This window comes from Anoplolepis gracilipes, chromosome 12, assembly GCF_047496725.1.
Source record: "Anoplolepis gracilipes chromosome 12, ASM4749672v1, whole genome shotgun sequence".
NCBI classification, from domain to species: Eukaryota; Metazoa; Arthropoda; class Insecta; order Hymenoptera; family Formicidae; genus Anoplolepis; species Anoplolepis gracilipes.
In genome coordinates, this window is record NC_132981.1 from 6,561,764 (window position 1) to 6,581,635 (window position 19,872).

The following is a 19,872-nucleotide window of genomic DNA, read 5'->3' on the forward strand; positions in this document are numbered from 1 at the left end:
CAAGGTTTTGTGAAAAAAAAGACATCAGGTTATAATAATTAAAAACACTAACGTTACGGACTGCGTTCGCTACTATTAATTATAATGTATATGCTACAACAAAAAGTATATATATATATGTATAAAACTACGTAGTTTTTATACATAAAAAAAACTCTATTAAGTAGTGAGAAATAAAAAATAAAATTCATAAAGTTGAACATGGAATTTATCGCGATAATAAAGCGTTATATTTTATGTAGAGAGAATTTTTTTTTTTAGTAAAAATAGTAAAACTTTAGCAAATTATATATGCATATTATAATATATAGCTATGTTGAATGCAAATATTCAAATCTTTCGTCAATATTTAAAGGATCAATTATGCTGTTCAAAATGGTACATTTTTTTAAATTAATAAACTACACTTATTTCTAATACTAATGACTTTACAATGGATATTAAAAAGTATACTTACATGCTGTTGAAATTCACCTTCGTAGTAATTCTTACGCGCGCGAACACACATACGCACATACATATATACATACGGTCTCGTGCGACCTTGCGTCCCGCGTGTAGAACTGTCATTACAACGCAACCGCCGCCGGAGGAGTATTACTCGGCGCGGATCTCTTTCAATACGTAATGAGTACACTAAATTAATATATTCCTACGACCGGGACCTTTGCGTACGGAGAAGGATGTGTCGTGCGTATTATGTAGAAGGCTTACGCAAGAAAACCACGCCGTCGCCGTTCGCGAGCCATATCATTTTTGGAGCTCCTCTCTCACGCGACCGTCGTATTAACACTGACCTCAGTCACCTGTAATTGCTACATGTTACCGTATACATCGAGATACAAACGACGAACACGTAATGCGACTCCCTACAGTTGGATGACACATGTCCCGACATTGTATCACGTTGGATCCTTTTTTTTTTTTTTTTCGAGGAGAACGGACGGTGTTTTTCTGCGAAAGCCGTGAGTGCCTCGGATATGTGCGATATCGCTTCAACTCCGCGCAAACTTTTTTTGTGCGATCTACTTCTGTCGAAGGCGGTTCATAGTACAGCACACGTGTAGAAACTACAGGTTATTTGCATTTCAAGGTCTAGGAGACTGATATTCATTTAACTTGACTTTGTTAAATATACTTGTACGTCTGTGAGAACTATACATTATGAAGGAGACTTCTTGACATTTAATTGAATTTCATTATATTATACGCTTTTTATACATTATGCAATAATTTTTTTCTCTTACAAAAGTTTTGTAAATCGAATACTTTCGAGAAATATTTATATATGCATACTAGATTAACTTACAAATCTCTTTCTCTCTCTCTTTCTCTCTCTCTCTCTGTCTTTCTTAACAAAATTAAAGAAAAACCTCTTGCTTAAATTAAAGAAATAAAAATCATATCTGATCAATAAATAATTAATAATTATATTTGCTACAAGCCTATATAATAAATACTGCTTTATAAACACTTCAGAAAATTCTGAACCAAAACTCTCTTTAGAAAGCAGATGCGGTGGTAAAGAAATAGGAATTCGACAGGTACCTTCTGCCTTTTCATTCGAAATCTTACGATCTCGGAGTCTGAAGAGGCTGAAAGCTCCAAGTGACCGCAGTTTTGACAACAGTAGGACCTCCCGAAGTTCTAAGTCGTAATTAAGCGGGTCGACCTGTTACCGCTTCTAGCGGATTATCTCTTATGGATTACCAGTGGCGACTTTCTATTTAAACCGCGACCAAGATCAATGTCAATCTGTCGTCATCAAGTCACTACACGAGATATTTTTTCATTTTATTGGACATTGCACTCTGCGAAAAAAACACAATACGTTTTACAATAAAATTTATACAAAACTGGAATTCAATAAGATATAACTAGTTATATTGTGCCTCTCTCGAGTATGCTTTATAGTTGTTTTTACGATTAGTTTCAAGTAACTATAAATTATACAACTGCGAAGAAACATGGGTTTTTTTTACAATTGCTACTTGTCTTATTTAATTATTTGATATGCAAAACTTAAACTTTATTTGTCCATTGCTGCAAGTCAAGGGAAAAGCATTTAAATTGCGCAGTACAGTAGAAGAATTAATTATAAAAAAGTAATTAGTAATTAAGTATACAGGGGCATACAGAAGGTAAATGTTCGCCTGCGGGTAATGTAGAATGTCTTAGAAGTTTCATATAAATAATGAGAGAACGAACTCGAATACATCAAGAGGTGGTAATAATTACCGCATGCACCTGCAGGGCTTGACAAATGTAAAAAATATAGTAACACAAAAAATAATTAAAATACTTTTGCAACAACAAGTCTTTGAAGATGAAAATAATACACATTTATTTTTTGTGTAAAAGAATATGTTGATATTATCTCATTTTCTGATCTTTTTCTATAATTCTTTACGAATATTTATTGAAATAAACGAAATAACTCCATTAATCGTATATATATTCAGTTATATCAGAAAGCGTATACTTTATATTATTAATATGTACATATAGAATGATATTAATCAAGAAATTGTCTTGTGCACATGTACGTTTTTTTTTTATTAAAACGCGTAATTGCATTAAATTTCTGTAGAATAAATTATCCAATAATAATTCTATTCATTTGAGACAAAATAGAGATCGATAAAATGTTAAGTTTGTTTTTTCCTATAATTATAGAAGCTGGAAATATATAAAAAAATAAATGCTCCTTCTATGATGAAGATGTGCATAAATCATAAATAACATAATTTATCATCTCATATTCACATGATCTAAAAAATATGAATTTAAACAATCTCTACATCTTTTAAATATTCGAATGAACCGAGATAATGTACAATCACTAATGTAGATATGATTACGAATATAATTATATCTATAATTATGGAAAAAAACCAACATTTTTTAATGATCATCACTTTGTCGCTTTAAATTGATAGAATAATTTATTAGATGGCTTATTCTACAGAAATTTAAAAAAATACGACTCTAATAAAAAAAAAACGTACGTGTACATGAGACAATTTCTTGATGATGTAGGACGTAAACAGTCAATTAAGTAATATCAGCGAGTTAATCATTATCGCCGTTTGACGCACTATTGGATAATAATAATCGTAAAGTCGCGAGGCTCGGTCTCATAATCGAAGAAGCAGAAAACTACCGGATGACCTTTGACCATGATTGACGGACTTCGTCGTATATATCTTTGCATAAAGATTTGCTCGGCCCCATGAGCGGCCGGTAGCGCGTTATTTGCCGTGACACTTGAATATTTGCTTAGAACCTCGAGCGCTGGAGGAGGGCCCTCCAAGTATCCTTGGACCGCCGAACAATATTTACGCATAACACCGAGTTACGAATCGAGAGGGAAGAAAGTCGGCAGACAGAGAATCATGGAGGAGAAAGGGGACGAATGCGAAGATAAAGCAGTAAGAGAAAGAAGATCATGAGAGAAGGCAATTCGCGTCGTGGAAACGGAGATGGAGGAACGAGCGGTGGATCGCGAAGCCGGAGAGGAGCCGTAAGACGAAATTAATAAGAGAAACGGGATGCGCGCTATGGAAATGAGAAAGACGGAGAGAGAAGGACGCAGATGCTGGTCGGACATTAGGATACACTTGTGGCGATAGCTGAAGAACTTGGCGCGAGCGCAACCCATGGTAACCCACGCTAGTATGCATTAATCCGATGACTATGAATCCGAAAGAATCATAATTAATATCTTTGTCCATTAGTCGTGAGATTACATTGGCGATCACGGGTAATGCGCGTATCTTTAATTACTTACGTTTTGCCGGTGACGCATTACGGAGGTAGTTGTTTCCGGCCATCCGTCGGTATGTTTCAGCAAAATGGTATACGTAACATCCGGTATTTATTGAATTCGCGATATAATTAGACAGTAGAAATTCTTTACTTGTTCGCACACTTGTACAATATACATATTGTTTTTTATCGGTTTCATCAAAATATTAAGCTTAATGGTTTGAATTATTTAATGACTTTTTAACTTTTTATTTTGTGTTTTAAATGAAAGTATTAACGAGTTGAAAATGAAAGTATTAATGAATTATTAAGCTTAATTAAAATATAATTAAATATGTTATTGCTCTATTAAACATATGTATAACGATTTAGATAATTTTAAGATGATCACAATTGTAACCCGATTTATTCAGTTAAATTGCTATAATGCATATAATTTCCATCTATAAAATTTTATTGCGCTGCAAAAAACGTATGTTCGCGTAAAATCCTTGATGCACGTCAATTTTAGAAGTCTCGCGAGAAAGTTAAGTTTTTAGCGCACTTCTGTCGCCCATAAATTCCTACATACGCGCACCCCGACCGGGCAATTTTCACCAAGAACCGAGAAACGCGACGGGGCGTCACAGTCCGTTCCGTTCGCTAAGATTCCAGGCAGCTGCTGGACTTATGCGCTGTGAAATGCATAATGCGCCTCCATACCAGGGTTATCTAGGATGTGTGAAACGAATTTCTGTCTTCGTATGGTCATTGAGGCCACGCGCGGATGCAACAAAGACAACAGACGCGACAAGATATCTTGAATGCAATGTTCCGACGTAATTTTCAATGTTTCGCGTGACTTTTTCTTATAATTAATTAAAAAGGTCTTTTATTCCATAAATAATTGCTATACATATTTTTGATTAAAATCGAGTGATTAAAGATCGGACGAGCTTATCGTTAGATATTCGTATACGATTGCGAAGGTCAAAATGTCTGGGAAAAATGTCTGACTTGGAGAACGAATCGGAAGATAGATAAAATATTTTTCACATACCGCGACGTACATAAAGGGTGAGGGTTGAATCCGTATCCATCAATATTTTCATTCACAACTTTCATGACAGAAACGAGCTTTGCCAGCAGTCACGTACGAAAACACATGCGACGTGTTGAGGTGAAAAGTAGGTAACTCGGAGTAACTGATCGAGGACCGTAGAGAGACCGGTAGGTTAACGACGGCGATGGCAGGTGTCAAGCGGTTAGTTGATCACTGTCAAATAGATCGAAATAGCTTCGTTGCCGCTCGTGCACATCGTGATGTTATAGGTGAAATAAAAACAAAATTGCAGGCACGCGATTCTAAAGGAAGAGACTGATCGCATTTTATAGCATTTTAAACAGAAAAAAGAAAAAAGAAAAAAGAAAAAAGGAAAACATTATATATATTTTTAGAAAGCAGATCTAACAATAAAATATATGACGATAAACCTGCTAATTCAAATATTCGCGCATTACTTGTTTTATTAATAGTCGGTAGCTGTCGGTAATTAACTAAAGCTGTTATTTTAAATATCTAATTACAGTATTAATAGAGCTCATTTCAACCTTATTTTCATTGAAAATATATTGATTAAAGTGTAGTTGCGATCAATGATAATATAAATGCGATAAGTATGCCTTTTAATAAATCAGAGTAAAATCAATTTCGTATGAATCTTGTTTCTGAATTCCTCTAATGGATTTAATAAAATTACGGTATTAATAAATACAAGTAGAAAAAGAGCACAAAGCTGCAGAGGGGTAAAAGGGGATAAAGAGAGGGAGAGAGATCTCGGAAGAAATCTAGCGAGTCCTCGACAGCGCGTTTCAAACATCTGGCAGCGCACAGATATCTTTCCTCGCAGCCTCTCGCAGATTCATACGATTCTGCACGTGAAGCGAGATACACACATGTACGTGTGCTGTGTACCAGTCTATATGTATAGTCTGTGTTGTGGTACATAAATCATAAGCGCCAGTAGCTGTGGAGGAATGCGACATAACGTTCGTTTACCGCACTCGTATAGATACCGATTCGAGACGTGAGTTCGTCAGAACGAACGCTATGTCGAGCAGCCTTTACGGCTATTCAATAAATCATACTTTGTGCATCAAATCGCGAAAATATAACAGTCTACACATCACGATTATATTTTTACCGGATACATATATATATATATATATATATATATATATATATATATATATATGTGTGTGTGTATGTGAATAAATAGATTCTATTAAAATAAAATATAAAAGATCGATATAATAAAGTGTCAATTAAACGTGCAATGTTTACGTGCTGAAATTAATGTACCATCCGCGAGAATTCCAGTTTCTCGTGCAACGACAGCGTCCGTTAACCATCTCCGTCATGGATTAATCCGCCGCGAGCTATAACGAATCCCGAGTATTCCCGACGATGATTGAAAACTGGAAGTCCGCGTCCGGCAGCGACGGCGGAAAGCTGTCGCATGTCGTCGCGTGGTGGACGGTAATCGGCCGCCTGTTTACCGAGACGAAAAGAGAAAGAGAGACAGGCTTAAACGTGCGGCGCGCGCTTTTTTTTACTTTTTTTTTTCCTCTATAACTCAATCACGGCCGTTACGTCGAACCAGGATGAGCCGTAAAGTCCGGTCATTAGAAACGCGCGGTGCGCGTCGCGCCACGTACGACAAATCGCCGTGGAACAAAAGTCCTCTCCGTCCTACATTTTCGCTGCACCACGTCGTCGGCCTACACACACAGGCCGGCAGATGCGCTGACAAGCGAGAATCACCTTAAAGGCGTCGCGCTCGACAGATTGCACCGGCTCGACTCTGATTGATGCGCCCGCGAACAACAATCCAACAGGCCCGGCGCGCACAGCCAGCCAACGGCAGCGCTCTTTCCTATTCATCTTCTTCTTGCGCTCCAGCGCATTAGCGACAATACCTATGTGCATTAAGGTGCTGGTTGTTGGCTGTACGTACCCCCCTCTCGACAGCGGCACTACCGTACTTACGCCGCGAGAATGCAACTTTGAATCTCTCTTCCTCCTTCTCCCTCCGACTTGCTGTGAACGAGAAGAAATTTCGTGAAAGTACACGCGTTTTGCGTGAGACTTCTCTCACAATTAGCGGACAAATCGGGATTCTCTTCGCGCGTAGGTCGTCGAAGTTTCATGCTCTTGAACCATATATAAAGTTCGTAGATATTTTTTTTCTCGATAGCATATAACGCCCGTCTCTAGAGAGATAGAGATAGAGAAGTAGCCGATAATTTTGTATTTCCTGTTATGCCGTGCTTTAACAAGAAACAATGAAAAAAATATGCTAACGAGATGCTTATTATTTACGTATAATCAACGTTTAATGTACTAATTACTAATTTATACGTTTTTCTTATTCTATATATGTATAACTTTGCACATATATTGGTGAACATATTAACAGTATAAACGAAAATAAAATATTATAATTGTAATACATTCTTGAGAAGATCTATCGTGTTACTTCAACAAATGAAATTTTAATAATTCCCAGCATCACGTGTTATTATTTGGCTACTTATAAAAGTGGTCCCGCGTTTTTAAATCATTAATTTCGCCCATCATAATTCCTATATCGATTGACACGCGATCACGATTGATGCACGCCCTTACAAGAGGACAAGGATACTTTTGACACGTAGTATCGCTGTTATTAATATCCTTTACCGATCTTACCTGCAACCAACACCTACGCGATCAGCGGGGTTCCTGTCTCCTTGGAATTTTCTGGTGTCTACCTGGTTGACATTTGACAGGCACGACAGCTACGAGGTTCCTCTTGCGTGACATTCGATCGATGGATGCTTGATTCTATTATAATAAAAAAATGTACAAAATAATTGCTGCGAGGCTCAGCAATCATACGTACAATTTTAAACTTGTTTAAACACGGATAAAAGTCAATTTTAGCAATAATTTAATGAAATTATAATTAATTGTATATATTCGTGCAAGGTTTTTGAAATGATTTTAAAATCAGGAAGTTTTTTTAAGTAATTCTTTTGAGAGAGGATAAAGATAACAAATGTCATATTACATGTCACAATTATATATATAAAATTTTAATAATATTAATATTTCTATAATATTGTATTAATAGACGAAGTATACGTGTTAAAACAGATTTTTTTTTAATATTTGAATAATTATTAATTATATACACTTATTGTATAAAAGAAAAACAAGCATTACAATTATTTATTTTTATGAAAATTGCGTTTTTTAAAATAATTTATTCATTTCAGGGTCGCATGCCATTTATGCGAGCGATGAGCATGGAACAGCGGTGGCAAGATCTCGCATCTCTGTTATCTTTACCGGGAGGACCGGATCATTTCACACATTCAGCACATCCTGGATACCCAGGACACGGCATAAGTCACAGTCATTACGAGGCGCAACGTAATGTATTACTCCATAATCCTACCTTAGCACCTCCGGTCGGCGATCTCAATTCGACCGGACCTTATCACAATGTGGGTGAGTATTGCCTAAGGCTGTACGAAAAGTTTTATTTCTAGTTTATATTAAATATTTTTACGTTACTATTGTATCTCTGATGTAGCAGTAAAATTTTGCAGTGTAAATTAAAATCAATCTAGTATACTGTGTATATGTGTATACGTTAGAAATGAAAAATAGAAAATTATTTTTTGCCAAAACATTTCTTATATCAACGCAGTCTAATGCGAAAACTTTCAATAATTTACACATTATATTTACATATGTACAATACGTATATACACATATGCGCAATCATATAAATATCAGTCGATGTCATCATTAATTTTATAAAAAAGGAAATAAGAGAATACAATAATTGAAAATATCATCTAAGAAATTTCATTGTCTGAACTAAACTGCTCACTGTTACAGGTGGGTCGTCGAATCTGGGTTCAGCTGTGGCAACATCAATGAATTTAACAAATAGTAGCGAACCAATGGGTGCAGAGAGTGGTGCAACTTATAAATCTGAACCTAATGATATGATGTATTATCATACGCCTACAACAGATTCTATTAACCAAACCACTGACGGATTTCTTTCATCTTTACTTAACGAAGAGGATTTGCACTTAATGGACATGGCCATGAATGACGGTAAGTACAAAAATACAATAAATTTATATTATTATTATTTTATAATAGATTTCGCAATAAAATCTCATTTCTTTAATAATGTTTAAAGATTCGTAAATTCATCAATATTTTTGGAAATTGATTATACAATTTGTAAAATTTATAATTTAATAATTGATGTATTGGGTCAAATATCGATAATTTCATAAAATCTTACTTCTTTAATAAAACAAGGTTTAAAGAATACAAACTAAAAAGATTTTAAAGATTCTTAAACATATTCTCATTAATATTTTTGAAAATTGGTTATACAATTTAATAAATTTAAAATAATTTAATAATTAACGAATTAAATCAAATTAAAATTTAAGACAAGTTATTAGTTTTTTTAAATTTTCATTAACATTCTTTACTTAGGAAATATTTATTCTTTTTGTACATTAAAGCAGTCTATAATTGATAATAATATACTCTCTAATTTGTTACTAAAAGTAAACACATTGAAATTTATTAAAAAAATATTTCAATAGAAAGTATTTTATTATAAACATATAAAATTTATGAATTAGAATTTTTTTATTATAACATATAAAATACATCAAAAGAAAACATAATATAATCATATTCTTTTAAATTTGTTTATCAGTAACTATACTTATAATTACTTACTACAAAGATGGAATATTTTAGTTGGTAATAAAAGAAAAAAAAAAAAAGAAAAAATAACTATATCTTATTCAGGAATATTTCTTTCATATATTACGCTTGACGAAGTAACAAAAGTAAATTATGTAATTTAAAATCTTTCATATCTTTGGCAAATAATCTAAAACTTAGCCATTAGAAGTAACTTCAGAGATATGTTTTATATATATATATATATATATTATACATATAGTTTTTATGTCAATGAAACTGAGGTAGTAATATGAAAATCTGAATGTTTTAAACTCTTCCTGAGGAATGTAATACAGAACGAACATTATGAAATAATTCAGTAAACTAAAAAAAATGGAAAACAATTGTCATTTTTCAGTCTAATAAGTTTTTTGTCTACATATTCTTTGTAGAATCTATTAAATGTTCTTGAATCATATTTTTTTTAAATTAAAGAAAATGCATAGTAATATAAAATAGGAAGCACGTCTTGTCTACCACACTTCTTCTGGTTCTGCCTGTACAGGAGGTGCATAACTAACTTCATTGAATGTCTCACCATATGCATTATTATTCTGCAAAAAATTAGTAAATCTTATTTGCATATATTTAGTTATATCTAATATTTATTAACACTTCCAATTATATCCAATTGTATTTTTTGCATTATAATCAAAAATTTTTTGCTATTCAGTGGTAAAATTTCTAAGTATAATAAAAATAGATTATGTTATCGACATTTAATCAGAAATCTAAATTGCATAATATTACTTACGCCTCTGATGTCCTCCCCGCCAAATCTTCTTGATCCTCTACCTGGACCAAAAGTTCTGCTACCGCCACCACCACCAGATTCTAGCCAGCCAGGAACTGCTTGATTAGCTTGTTTCAAAATTTTAACTAAATCGCCAGAGAGGGGCAGGTCCACATTTGAATCAAAGAATGAAGTCGCTTTGCCACGGTTTCCTACACGTCCAGTTCGTCCGATTCTATGAACGTATTCGTCAATCGTCTTTGGTAAATCAAAATTAATTACATGAGCAACATTTTTAATGTCTAAGCCTCGTGCAGCAACCGCCGTTGCTACTAAAATCGACATTTTGCCTCGCTTAAAATCAGATAAGGCTTCTTCTCGTTCTCTCTGTAATCTATCGCCATGTATACTAGTCGTTGGAAAATTACTCTCTGACAAGAAAGCAGCGATGAAATCTGTATGTCTCTTCTGTTCAACGAATACTAATGTACCTTCTATACTTCCCATCTGACTTTGTTTCTCTAGAATGTCTTTCAAGAAATTTCGTTTCTCAGATTGGCCAGATGCTTGATAGAAATTCTGCTCTACGTCCGAACAAGCACCACCTACAATTCCAACGGCAAGGAATAAATAATTCTTCAAAAATCGACCCGCAAGCTCTTGTATCTCACTCGGAAAGGTAGCAGAAAACATAAGAGTCTGCCTTTCTTCTGCAGGTACCATTGTCTCATGATCTATTATCTTTTCAATGTCGGGTAGAAAACCCATATCTAGCATTCGGTCAGCCTCATCCAGTACAAAAAAACGTAAAGAAGAAAGTTTAATTCTGCCTCTTCCAATAAAATCCAATAATCTACCTGGTGTAGCTACTAAAACATGACAACCGGCAAATATTCTATCTCTCTGATACGTAACTGATGTTCCTCCATAAGCAACCTCAGAGCGTATGATAGAGTTCAAAGAAAATTTCTTGACCTGTTGATGAATCTGCGAGGTAAGCTCACGTGTGGGTGATATAATAATCACTTGTGGTTCGCAGTAACTGGCCGTTGTAATTAAATCTTTTGGGTTTTCCAACAGAGTGTGTAGAATAGGAACTACGAATGCTGCTGTTTTGCCCGAGCCTGTTTGCGCACAAGCCATCAAATCACGGCCGCTCATTATAATCGGAATGGCGTGTTTTTGAACAGGAGTAGGTTTTGTATAACTTGATTTCTTAATATTCTCCAACAAAATAGTTCTCAAGCCAGTTTGATTAAAAGATTGTATCGGCCGCGGTGCATTCTCACCAGTCACTTTTACTTCAATGTCATCATATTTATCGAAATTTATTCCCATTGACACGTCGTTTCCAAACAAAGAATTTTCATCATTAGGTTGCTCTGGTGGAATATAAATCTCTCTTTTCTTTGGTTCATCTTCATTGCCTTCTCTACTATTGTTTCCTCTGCGTCCTCTGTCCTGCTTATCATTGTAATCATTATCACCATCATCCCTGTTCCTACTATAACCATCACCTCTTCCACCTCTATTATCATCTCTATTTCTTCTTGGTCTATCCTTTCTATCGTTCTGGTAATTTCCATCGTACCTATTATCCTCACTCGCGTCATCATCATTGTTACCTCTAGTTTGCCTACTATTGTTCCTATCCCTATTACCTTGCCACCTACGGTCATTTCCATCGCCATCACCTCTATTATTTCCATAACGTGGTCTATCGTTGTCTTGTCGTCTATTGCTTCCTCCAAATCTTTTGTTATTATTGTCTTCATATCCATTATTTTCATAAGTATCAACATTATTAGTATTATCATCATAATTTTCCTGATAGTCATTTGTTTTTCCATTGTCATAAGAATTATGCCTTCCTACAGAACTATTTGTATCATTGTTGTTATATGGAATTGTGCCACGTCCCTTACCACGAGAAGGAGCACGTCCTTCATCAAACTATTTAGAAATAGAACACAAACATTAATAACCAGCTTATTTGTTTTTATACATATGCATACATATATATATATATATATATATATATATATATATATATATATATAATTTTAATACATATTTCAATTGTGTGCAAAAACATTATTTAAAATCATATTCTTACCGAGGATGTATTTACTGGTGGCTGTGAAAAGTCCATATCATTTATTCCCCACTGTTCTTCCATCATCTTTGCCTATTGTCAAAATTGCATATTATATATACAAACAGATGTAGATATTTAATATGTATAAATAGAATATATAGTTAATGTATAAATTAAAAATTTTTTAATTTAATAATACATATATACATATTAAACATTGTTGCTTTTTAATAAAAAAATTCAAAAAAGACAATTATTTACTATAAATTGTGCTATAAAAAAATAATTAAATATAAAATAATACTAAATATAATAATAATTTGTATATAAATCACAGAAAAGTAAAATTGATATATTATATGATAATAGCAATATTATATTCAATCCAAATTATATGACAAATAAGTATTATTTACTAATATTTGCTAGTAAATGTAAATAAATCAATTTAAATTTATATTGTTTCTCAAAAATTATATGAATAAAGAAAACTTTTTTGGTCATAATATTTTGTAATTGTGTATATATATATTATTAATATTTCATACTTATTTTTCATTTTATTATATGCACAAATTTTACACAAAATTATATATGAGAAGACTCTCTCTCTCTTATAAATAATTTTCACTATTTATATATTATAAAAATTATAATTTTGTTTTATAAAAATCAAAATATTTCCTAATACTAAATATCATACATTTGCTATTATAACTTGTTAATTTCTAAAAAGTTACACTATTCTCCGTGCGTGTTAGTTTTATTTCTATGCTTAGAAATATGTACTGAAAAAACAAAAATAAAAAGGACAAACATATCACGAACTAGCAGATAAAGTATAATCACGGACAAAATATAATCCGCAGCAGTTTCCGTTTCAAATCTACTATATACTGATATATATAAAATACAGATATTTTCTATCTAAACAAGTATATTTTTTTCTAACAGTCAAATTATTTTATATTCCGGTAGTAGCATTCTGATTTTCGATCTCCCGACTGAAAAATTCGTAATTATGCCTCGTTCGCATAATCGACATTTTTTATTGTAATTTGCTTTCTTGCTCTCGTCCTAATCGTAAAATATTAAACTTTATCTTATTTTTTTATTGCTTCAGAATGCTTATGGCAGAATAACTGACAAAAAAACGCGGAATTCGAGAAAGAATATTTTCGAACCAAACATTTGCTCTCCATATAAATATATTGATATATCAAAGGATTGGAAATAACGTAGCACACATTGCTCTCAGATGGAATATTATGAATTATAAAAAAGAAAACTCGCAAGTATTGACTTCCTTTTGTAACCGGGATCGCCGGTATTATTTATGCGATTATATATATATATATATATATATACGATTGAATACTTGTAACTATTGTGCAATTTATACTGAATCGGAAAAAAATTAGTTTAGAACGATCAATAAGCATCGTCGCCGGCAAATATTATGCGCTAACACGATCTTAACGCGTAATTATTGTACCACGTGGTAGACGATCGATTACAAGCATCCCGGCTAACATGGCTGAGATGAAACGCAATCACTGTTTTCCCGCACGCTTACCTTTCCCGCTTCCGTTAGTACTAATCAGAATACTCTCCGTATCCCTTCTTACGAATCGTTTGACGAGTTGCGTCGAGATCTAACTAACAGCACAACTGAATATATGAGAGCTTGAGAGTAAAGCGCAAACGAAACCAACTACCGCGAATTGCGTATCGGCGTTGTATGACGCTTCTCACAGATCAGCTGCAGAGAAGACCGGCATGCGCATGCGCATTACGTAGCTTATCCCTTCCATCTCGACTGAGGCCTGATTGTACAAGAGATCTCTTTGTCTGTCTTTCTCTCTCTCGTTCTCGCTCTCTCTGTTTCGGTTTTTGTTTATCAATATCGTAACGGCGCCTTTGATCCACACTCCAGAGCGGGCAATGAAATTCTAACTTTTCTAATAAATAAAACTACAAAAACCAAAGTGTGTTGTGACAAAAAAATATTGATAGCTTATCAACTCAATACTACCATATCATAGGAAGATTTATCATTGTTTGGAACTTTTATATTAAAATTTTTTTAAATGTGATTAAAGTAAATATATAATAAGAGATATTAAATTTATAAAATGAAATAATTTATTTGTATATTTTACTATGAATCTTTGAGATTTAATATGTCAAAGTGCTTGTGTATATATACACTTTATATAAAAGTGTTCGTTTTAATGTATCATAAAGTTTAAAAAGTTATATATTAGAATAAATTTCTCTAAAAGTAACAGAATATATAAATTTATAAACAGAAAGCTATACATATATATTTCGACTTCAAAAGTAAAATATGAAAGTGAATAACACAGCATTTTTTTGAGGTATGTCGGTATTTGAAGGACACAGCGAAAATCAAATAGAATAGAAAGATAATACAATATTGTATGTTCTTCATGTATATAACGTTTTTGCAAATTCCTCGGCAAGACTGTGAATAAATATAAACCAAAAAAATCTACTCTCTTCAAAAATTGTGCGATACATAATATTTAAAAATATTTAAAAATATTATTCATTGCTTTATGTTTTACACATATGTGTGAATATGTTTATATACGAAATATTAATACATTTTTGTATTTATTTTGAAACATTAATTTGAAGACATTTATATTATAATTCACTGCGCATGTACGATTTTAAAGTATTAAGACGGATTAGGACTAAATATTCTTCTGTCATTAATCTAATTTTGCACCATATTTAAGAGTTCGTTATCGCGCAGTTGTCATTTAATATATAAACGCTGAGTCATTTCCTATCGCACCTTCGAGCCTCGTATTGTTCTCAAAGCACCTTTGTCCAGAACGCGAACATAAGCACGATAAAAGCAACTGGTATCATGCTGGTGATATGCAAAATTGTCCATTGTGCATATAACAGAAAAATATGCTACATTAAATTTCATGTAAATAAGAACAAATCTATAATCCATTTGGTGTGATATCCATGAAAAATCTCTGTTATATTGTGCCTTCATGTGATAATAATTTATATTGTAATAATTATAAAACAATTATTTTCCTTGTGTGTTGTCTTATATAATATATGGTACATTTTAATAATTTACGACTATCATGTCATCAAATAAGCATGATATATATTAGCAAAATATATATTATATTTCGAATAGCAAAAATATACAACGGAATAAAAGTCTTCGTCGTATACATGTATACATAATTAAATTTTAATTTTAGTTTGCACATTTACAAGTAGAAACGATAGATATACATTTGGGTAATTTGATTATCTAAAAACTATTATATCACGTGACAAATTATTTAACATATATAATAAGCAATATCTTCATATTGATTACATTGTATATTAATTTGTTGATGTGTGTCGAGAATGATGCAATCATTGTGGCACCGATTTCCTATATTTCCATACAATAGCAGTGAAATTTGTAACAGGCGCTTCGTTATTTTTCTTTCCTGTGGCAATGTCCTTATATAGTGAAATTCATGGATTGTTATTTTCGAACAATTACTATATGTAATATATAACAGTCTCCTATGTTTCATACGTATATCTCTTAAATATTTTAAATCAGTTTTAAACATTTACGTATCACACTAATAGATGGTCAATACTGATAACGTATTATCGTTTGAAATTTCCTTAAAAATCATTATATTGAAAATGCCTTATCTCTTGACACGGATAATAAAAACAAAAAGAAATAAAGAAATAATTGTAATGACAAGTTACGTTATTAGCGAATAAGCTATAATTATATTTTCATGTTATCAGACTTACGTTGTGTACGTCACTCGTCACAAGGATGCATATTAAGCATGTGGTGCGGGTGATACATACATAGCCACGCAATGCATGCGTGAGATACCTAAGTGTAGGTGTCTCGCAGTGCAAGAGACGAAGGAAAGAGGAAGAGCATCATATCACCATGCGGAGTGATAGGAGGCCCAGTTTCCAGTAACGTACCGTCTCTCTAGCTCGAAGTTTTGCGACACGCGCGCGACTCGTTCACCCGGGACACGAAATATTCAATTATGTCACCGTGATATCCTCGTTATTACGCACGCACCGGTCTTCATAGTTGAAACTTTCGGATCAGGGTGCGGTCAATGCAATATAACGTGATTATAATGTGTGTGACTTAACTTTATTATATGTATTTACAAATTTTACAATACTATATGTATATATAGTATTGATATATTCGATAATTAAAGAAATTCTATGACTGAAAATGATGGATTAGCTAGATCTTGATACGGGCATTTTTATCTTGTAGTAAGCTATAAATCGTTCTTCAAACGCTCTCCAAGACGTCACATTATGCGTACACCACGATTTCCTGTATTATGTCGTTTCGCAGGAAAGAGGCGCATGTTGTGAAAATCGAGGTCACGGATCACGCGACCAAATGCATTCGGGAAAATTATGGAATTTTTAATCAACAGCTCATTTTAAACCATTATGCATAGATATGCGCTCAGCTATTGACATTTGATCCGTTCGGAATTTGATCTATATTCGCTTGAAACAAGTTTGTAATGATTGTCGCAAATAGTACGGAACGCGATAGATGACAGAAGCGCGTGTGTACTTAACATGATTTTTGTTTGACGTGATTTATCGTTATTTTAAACTTCGAGACGCACATTCCGTGCGTCTCTATAATCCAGATGATAGATACGCAGTATAACCACGTGATCGCGATACTTCAACTGTACCTAGATGCAATAAATTTTGCGACCTTCAAGCGCATATTTTTCTTGTTAGAGCATTTGTGTGACGGTGCAATAAAGCGTATCGAAAATAAGATTAAAATGTATTGTACATACGGCGAAAAAATTACAGATATGGTTTCGGAAATGATCATTTTTGATATATGTTCTCTTTTTTTTTTTTTCTTTTTTTTTTTTAGGAAAAAGTTCCTCAAGGATCTTTAAACTTCCACTAAAATCTCCTAATTTAAAACCGTTCACATTTCGACATTAAACATTATTTTATCCTCTGCAATCTTAGTACAAAAAAAAACACGCCGAAACTTTTCAGAGACTTCGCATAATATTAATTATGACTAATCGAAGTAGTTACACGAATTAGGTAATCACATGGCCGGCATTTGCGCATTTTTCCATGACGTTCAACAAATGTGAATGTTGCAATTTTGGCACGATGATAAAGCGTGCGAGAGAACATAATTATATACACCATTCGAAGACAATTAACATGTTCTGTGCGATTGCGTCCTCGACAATTAATGCAATGCCCGTTTCCATGAGTGCGATCACATTCGTTTCAAACGATTAAAGGAGTCAACGCGATAAAACAATGAGCCATAGTAATTCAATGATTACCGTTTGTAAATACATATTTATGACCCGTGAATCGGCAATTTTTTAATAATGTCACAAAATGTCAACCGATCGACTTTGAATCTACGCATTTTTCATACGCATATATACTCATATGTAGTAAAGGAGGTCAGATTTTTGAATAACAAAGCAGAACAATATACATACTTTTTGGGAAACTATCATAGAAAGAATTATTGTGATAAATAAATAAATTATAGGTCATTTTCATAATAACAATAAGAATACAAAAACAAAAGATATAATTTTATTATATTTCAGTGAAAATTAGATGACAAATTAGCCTTCTTTTATATGGAACTGCATAAAAATTAACTGTATAATGATATTATTATTTAAAAGAGAAATATTTATTAACTAGACCACTAGAATTATAACAATGGAAAGAATTCTTATGAACGATTTATTGTATCATCGTAACCATGAAGTTTCAAATGTAACTCTTTTTCTCTGTTAATTCACAAGGATAGGTTTGGATATTTCTAAATCGTATCAATGGTAAAGCTGGCTATTATTGGGATCTTTAGTTTATTTAGCTTATCGATAGTTTATAAGAGCGTGCCTGCTCTATAAACATTTTCAAGACGTCCGATGTTATAACGTATATTTTTCGTTGACAGACGAGAAACTTAATACGAAATTTGATTTCGAAGAAGAAATTTAAACGATAAATTCAAGCAGTCGAAATACAAAATAATAAAGCAGATTAATCATATTTTTAAGCGTTTAATTATGCGCATATTTTTAGCAATATACAACGTGAAATTAAGAAGTATGCCCAAGGCCAAATGAAGAGTAAAAAATAAAAGATAAATAATAGTATTTTAACACACACTCTATACATAATACGTTGCCAATTATCGTTTTTCAAGCATTAACTGCATTTAATTACAAACTCGTAACAAGAGTGAAAAAGAAAAGACGATGGTACTTCATCGAATGATTATGCGTGTCAGCTGATCTAGAGAGACAGTTACGATGCGTGTTATGCAAGTCCCCCTACGCCAGCGATTCCCAACCTGTGATATGCAATACATTAAGCATTTCATATTTTGACACTTATAGTCAGTAACAAAATTACAATAGCACCATCTTCAACTATTTTACACAGTAATTAATAACTAATAAATTGCTTATATGTCTTGTTTATATAAAATAAGTTTTACTTTACTAAATTCTGTAAAATAGGGATAACATCGAGTAGCGTGAATTCCAGCAACATTTTCGGATCTAATGTCATCCTGCTTTTAACACAGAATTTGTTTATTATTACTAATATTGCGTGAAAGAAATTGTGAGTTGAAAGGGATTGCGAACCGCTATCCTGCCGCCAACGCGAGAAAAAAGAGAAATCCATATGCGTTAACGTAAACGCGTACAAGTTCTCTCGCGCGTGCGTGTAAATGCGACTGTTTGCCCGGAACATGATTTGCATCATTCACTTAGGCGATGAGTAATGAAGAAGAAACGGGAGGCGATTGCAGGCAGTGATCGTTGCAGCAGCGACGACTCACCTTCTCTTCTCACGCGCGTAGTCAAGAATGTGTACGTGGCGCGTATATACATACATGTGTTGATATATATAGTGTATATATATATATATATATATATATCAACACATATATATATATACATTTGTATACATGTATGTATATGTCACACCAGCCAAGTGAGTCATCTGCCTTCTTTCGCCGTTGCATCTCGTCAGCTCGCGATCGTAATAATAGAACAAAATTGATTCATCCGAGGAGCGTCGACGCGACAATGCGTTTCGATCTCGTTTTCGCAAGTTGACATTTGGCGAAGTCGCGTTATTAATTTGTACGTGATGGGAGGATTTATAATGATGACAATATTGACAATAGTCTTAGATTTTCGATTATTGTTCAGATCAAACATTCACATCATCCATCAAAATCTTAATCTCGACTGAAAGCTAACTAGAATTTTCGATTGTCCTGAATTTATTTTTTTGTCTAAAAATTATTTGTGCTATTGCAGCTCTGATTTGTTTTATTTCAAACACAAAACTCGGGTCGAAAATAAT

General features: G+C 33.1%; 2 protein-coding genes across 9 annotated transcripts in view; one reads left to right on the forward strand and one right to left on the reverse strand.

Moving 5' to 3' along the window:
- The window catches only part of Cnc (NFE2 like bZIP transcription factor cap-n-collar), a 96,285-nt gene that overhangs the window by 61,430 nt on the left and 14,983 nt on the right, over positions 1 to 19,872 (forward strand). For 7 of the 8 annotated variants that reach the window (XM_072903485.1, XM_072903484.1, XM_072903487.1 and 4 more), the window contains 2 exons: positions 8,068 to 8,302; positions 8,699 to 8,923. In XM_072903485.1, coding sequence (XP_072759586.1) covers positions 8,068 to 8,302; positions 8,699 to 8,923 — 460 coding nt within the window. The remainder of the gene's footprint in view (positions 1 to 8,067; positions 8,303 to 8,698; positions 8,924 to 19,872) is intronic. The other variant, XM_072903486.1, reaches the window with a different exon arrangement.
- Positions 9,460 to 14,184, reverse strand: LOC140671837 (ATP-dependent RNA helicase vasa). The gene is made up of 4 exons (XM_072903492.1): positions 13,988 to 14,184; positions 12,430 to 12,501; positions 10,335 to 12,266; positions 9,460 to 10,134 (listed from the first exon to the last, which is right to left on the reverse strand). Exons 2-4 carry the CDS (start codon positions 12,493 to 12,495, stop codon positions 10,054 to 10,056), a joined length of 2,079 nt encoding a protein of 692 aa, XP_072759593.1. The 5' UTR covers positions 12,496 to 12,501; positions 13,988 to 14,184; the 3' UTR covers positions 9,460 to 10,053.

Excerpts from the sequence above, each read along its gene's own strand:
- LOC140671837 (XM_072903492.1), bottom strand. The coding sequence starts at position 12,495 with ATGATGGAAGAACAGTGGGGAATAAATGATATGGACTTTTCACAGCCA. Across the intron at positions 12,267-12,429 it reads CACCAGTAAATACATCCTCG|TTTGATGAAGGACGTGCTCC; the intron begins GTAAGAATATGA and ends ATTTCTAAATAG. Across the intron at positions 10,135-10,334 it reads GCGGGGAGGACATCAGAGGC|AATAATAATGCATATGGTGA; the intron begins GTAAGTAATATT and ends AATTTTTTGCAG.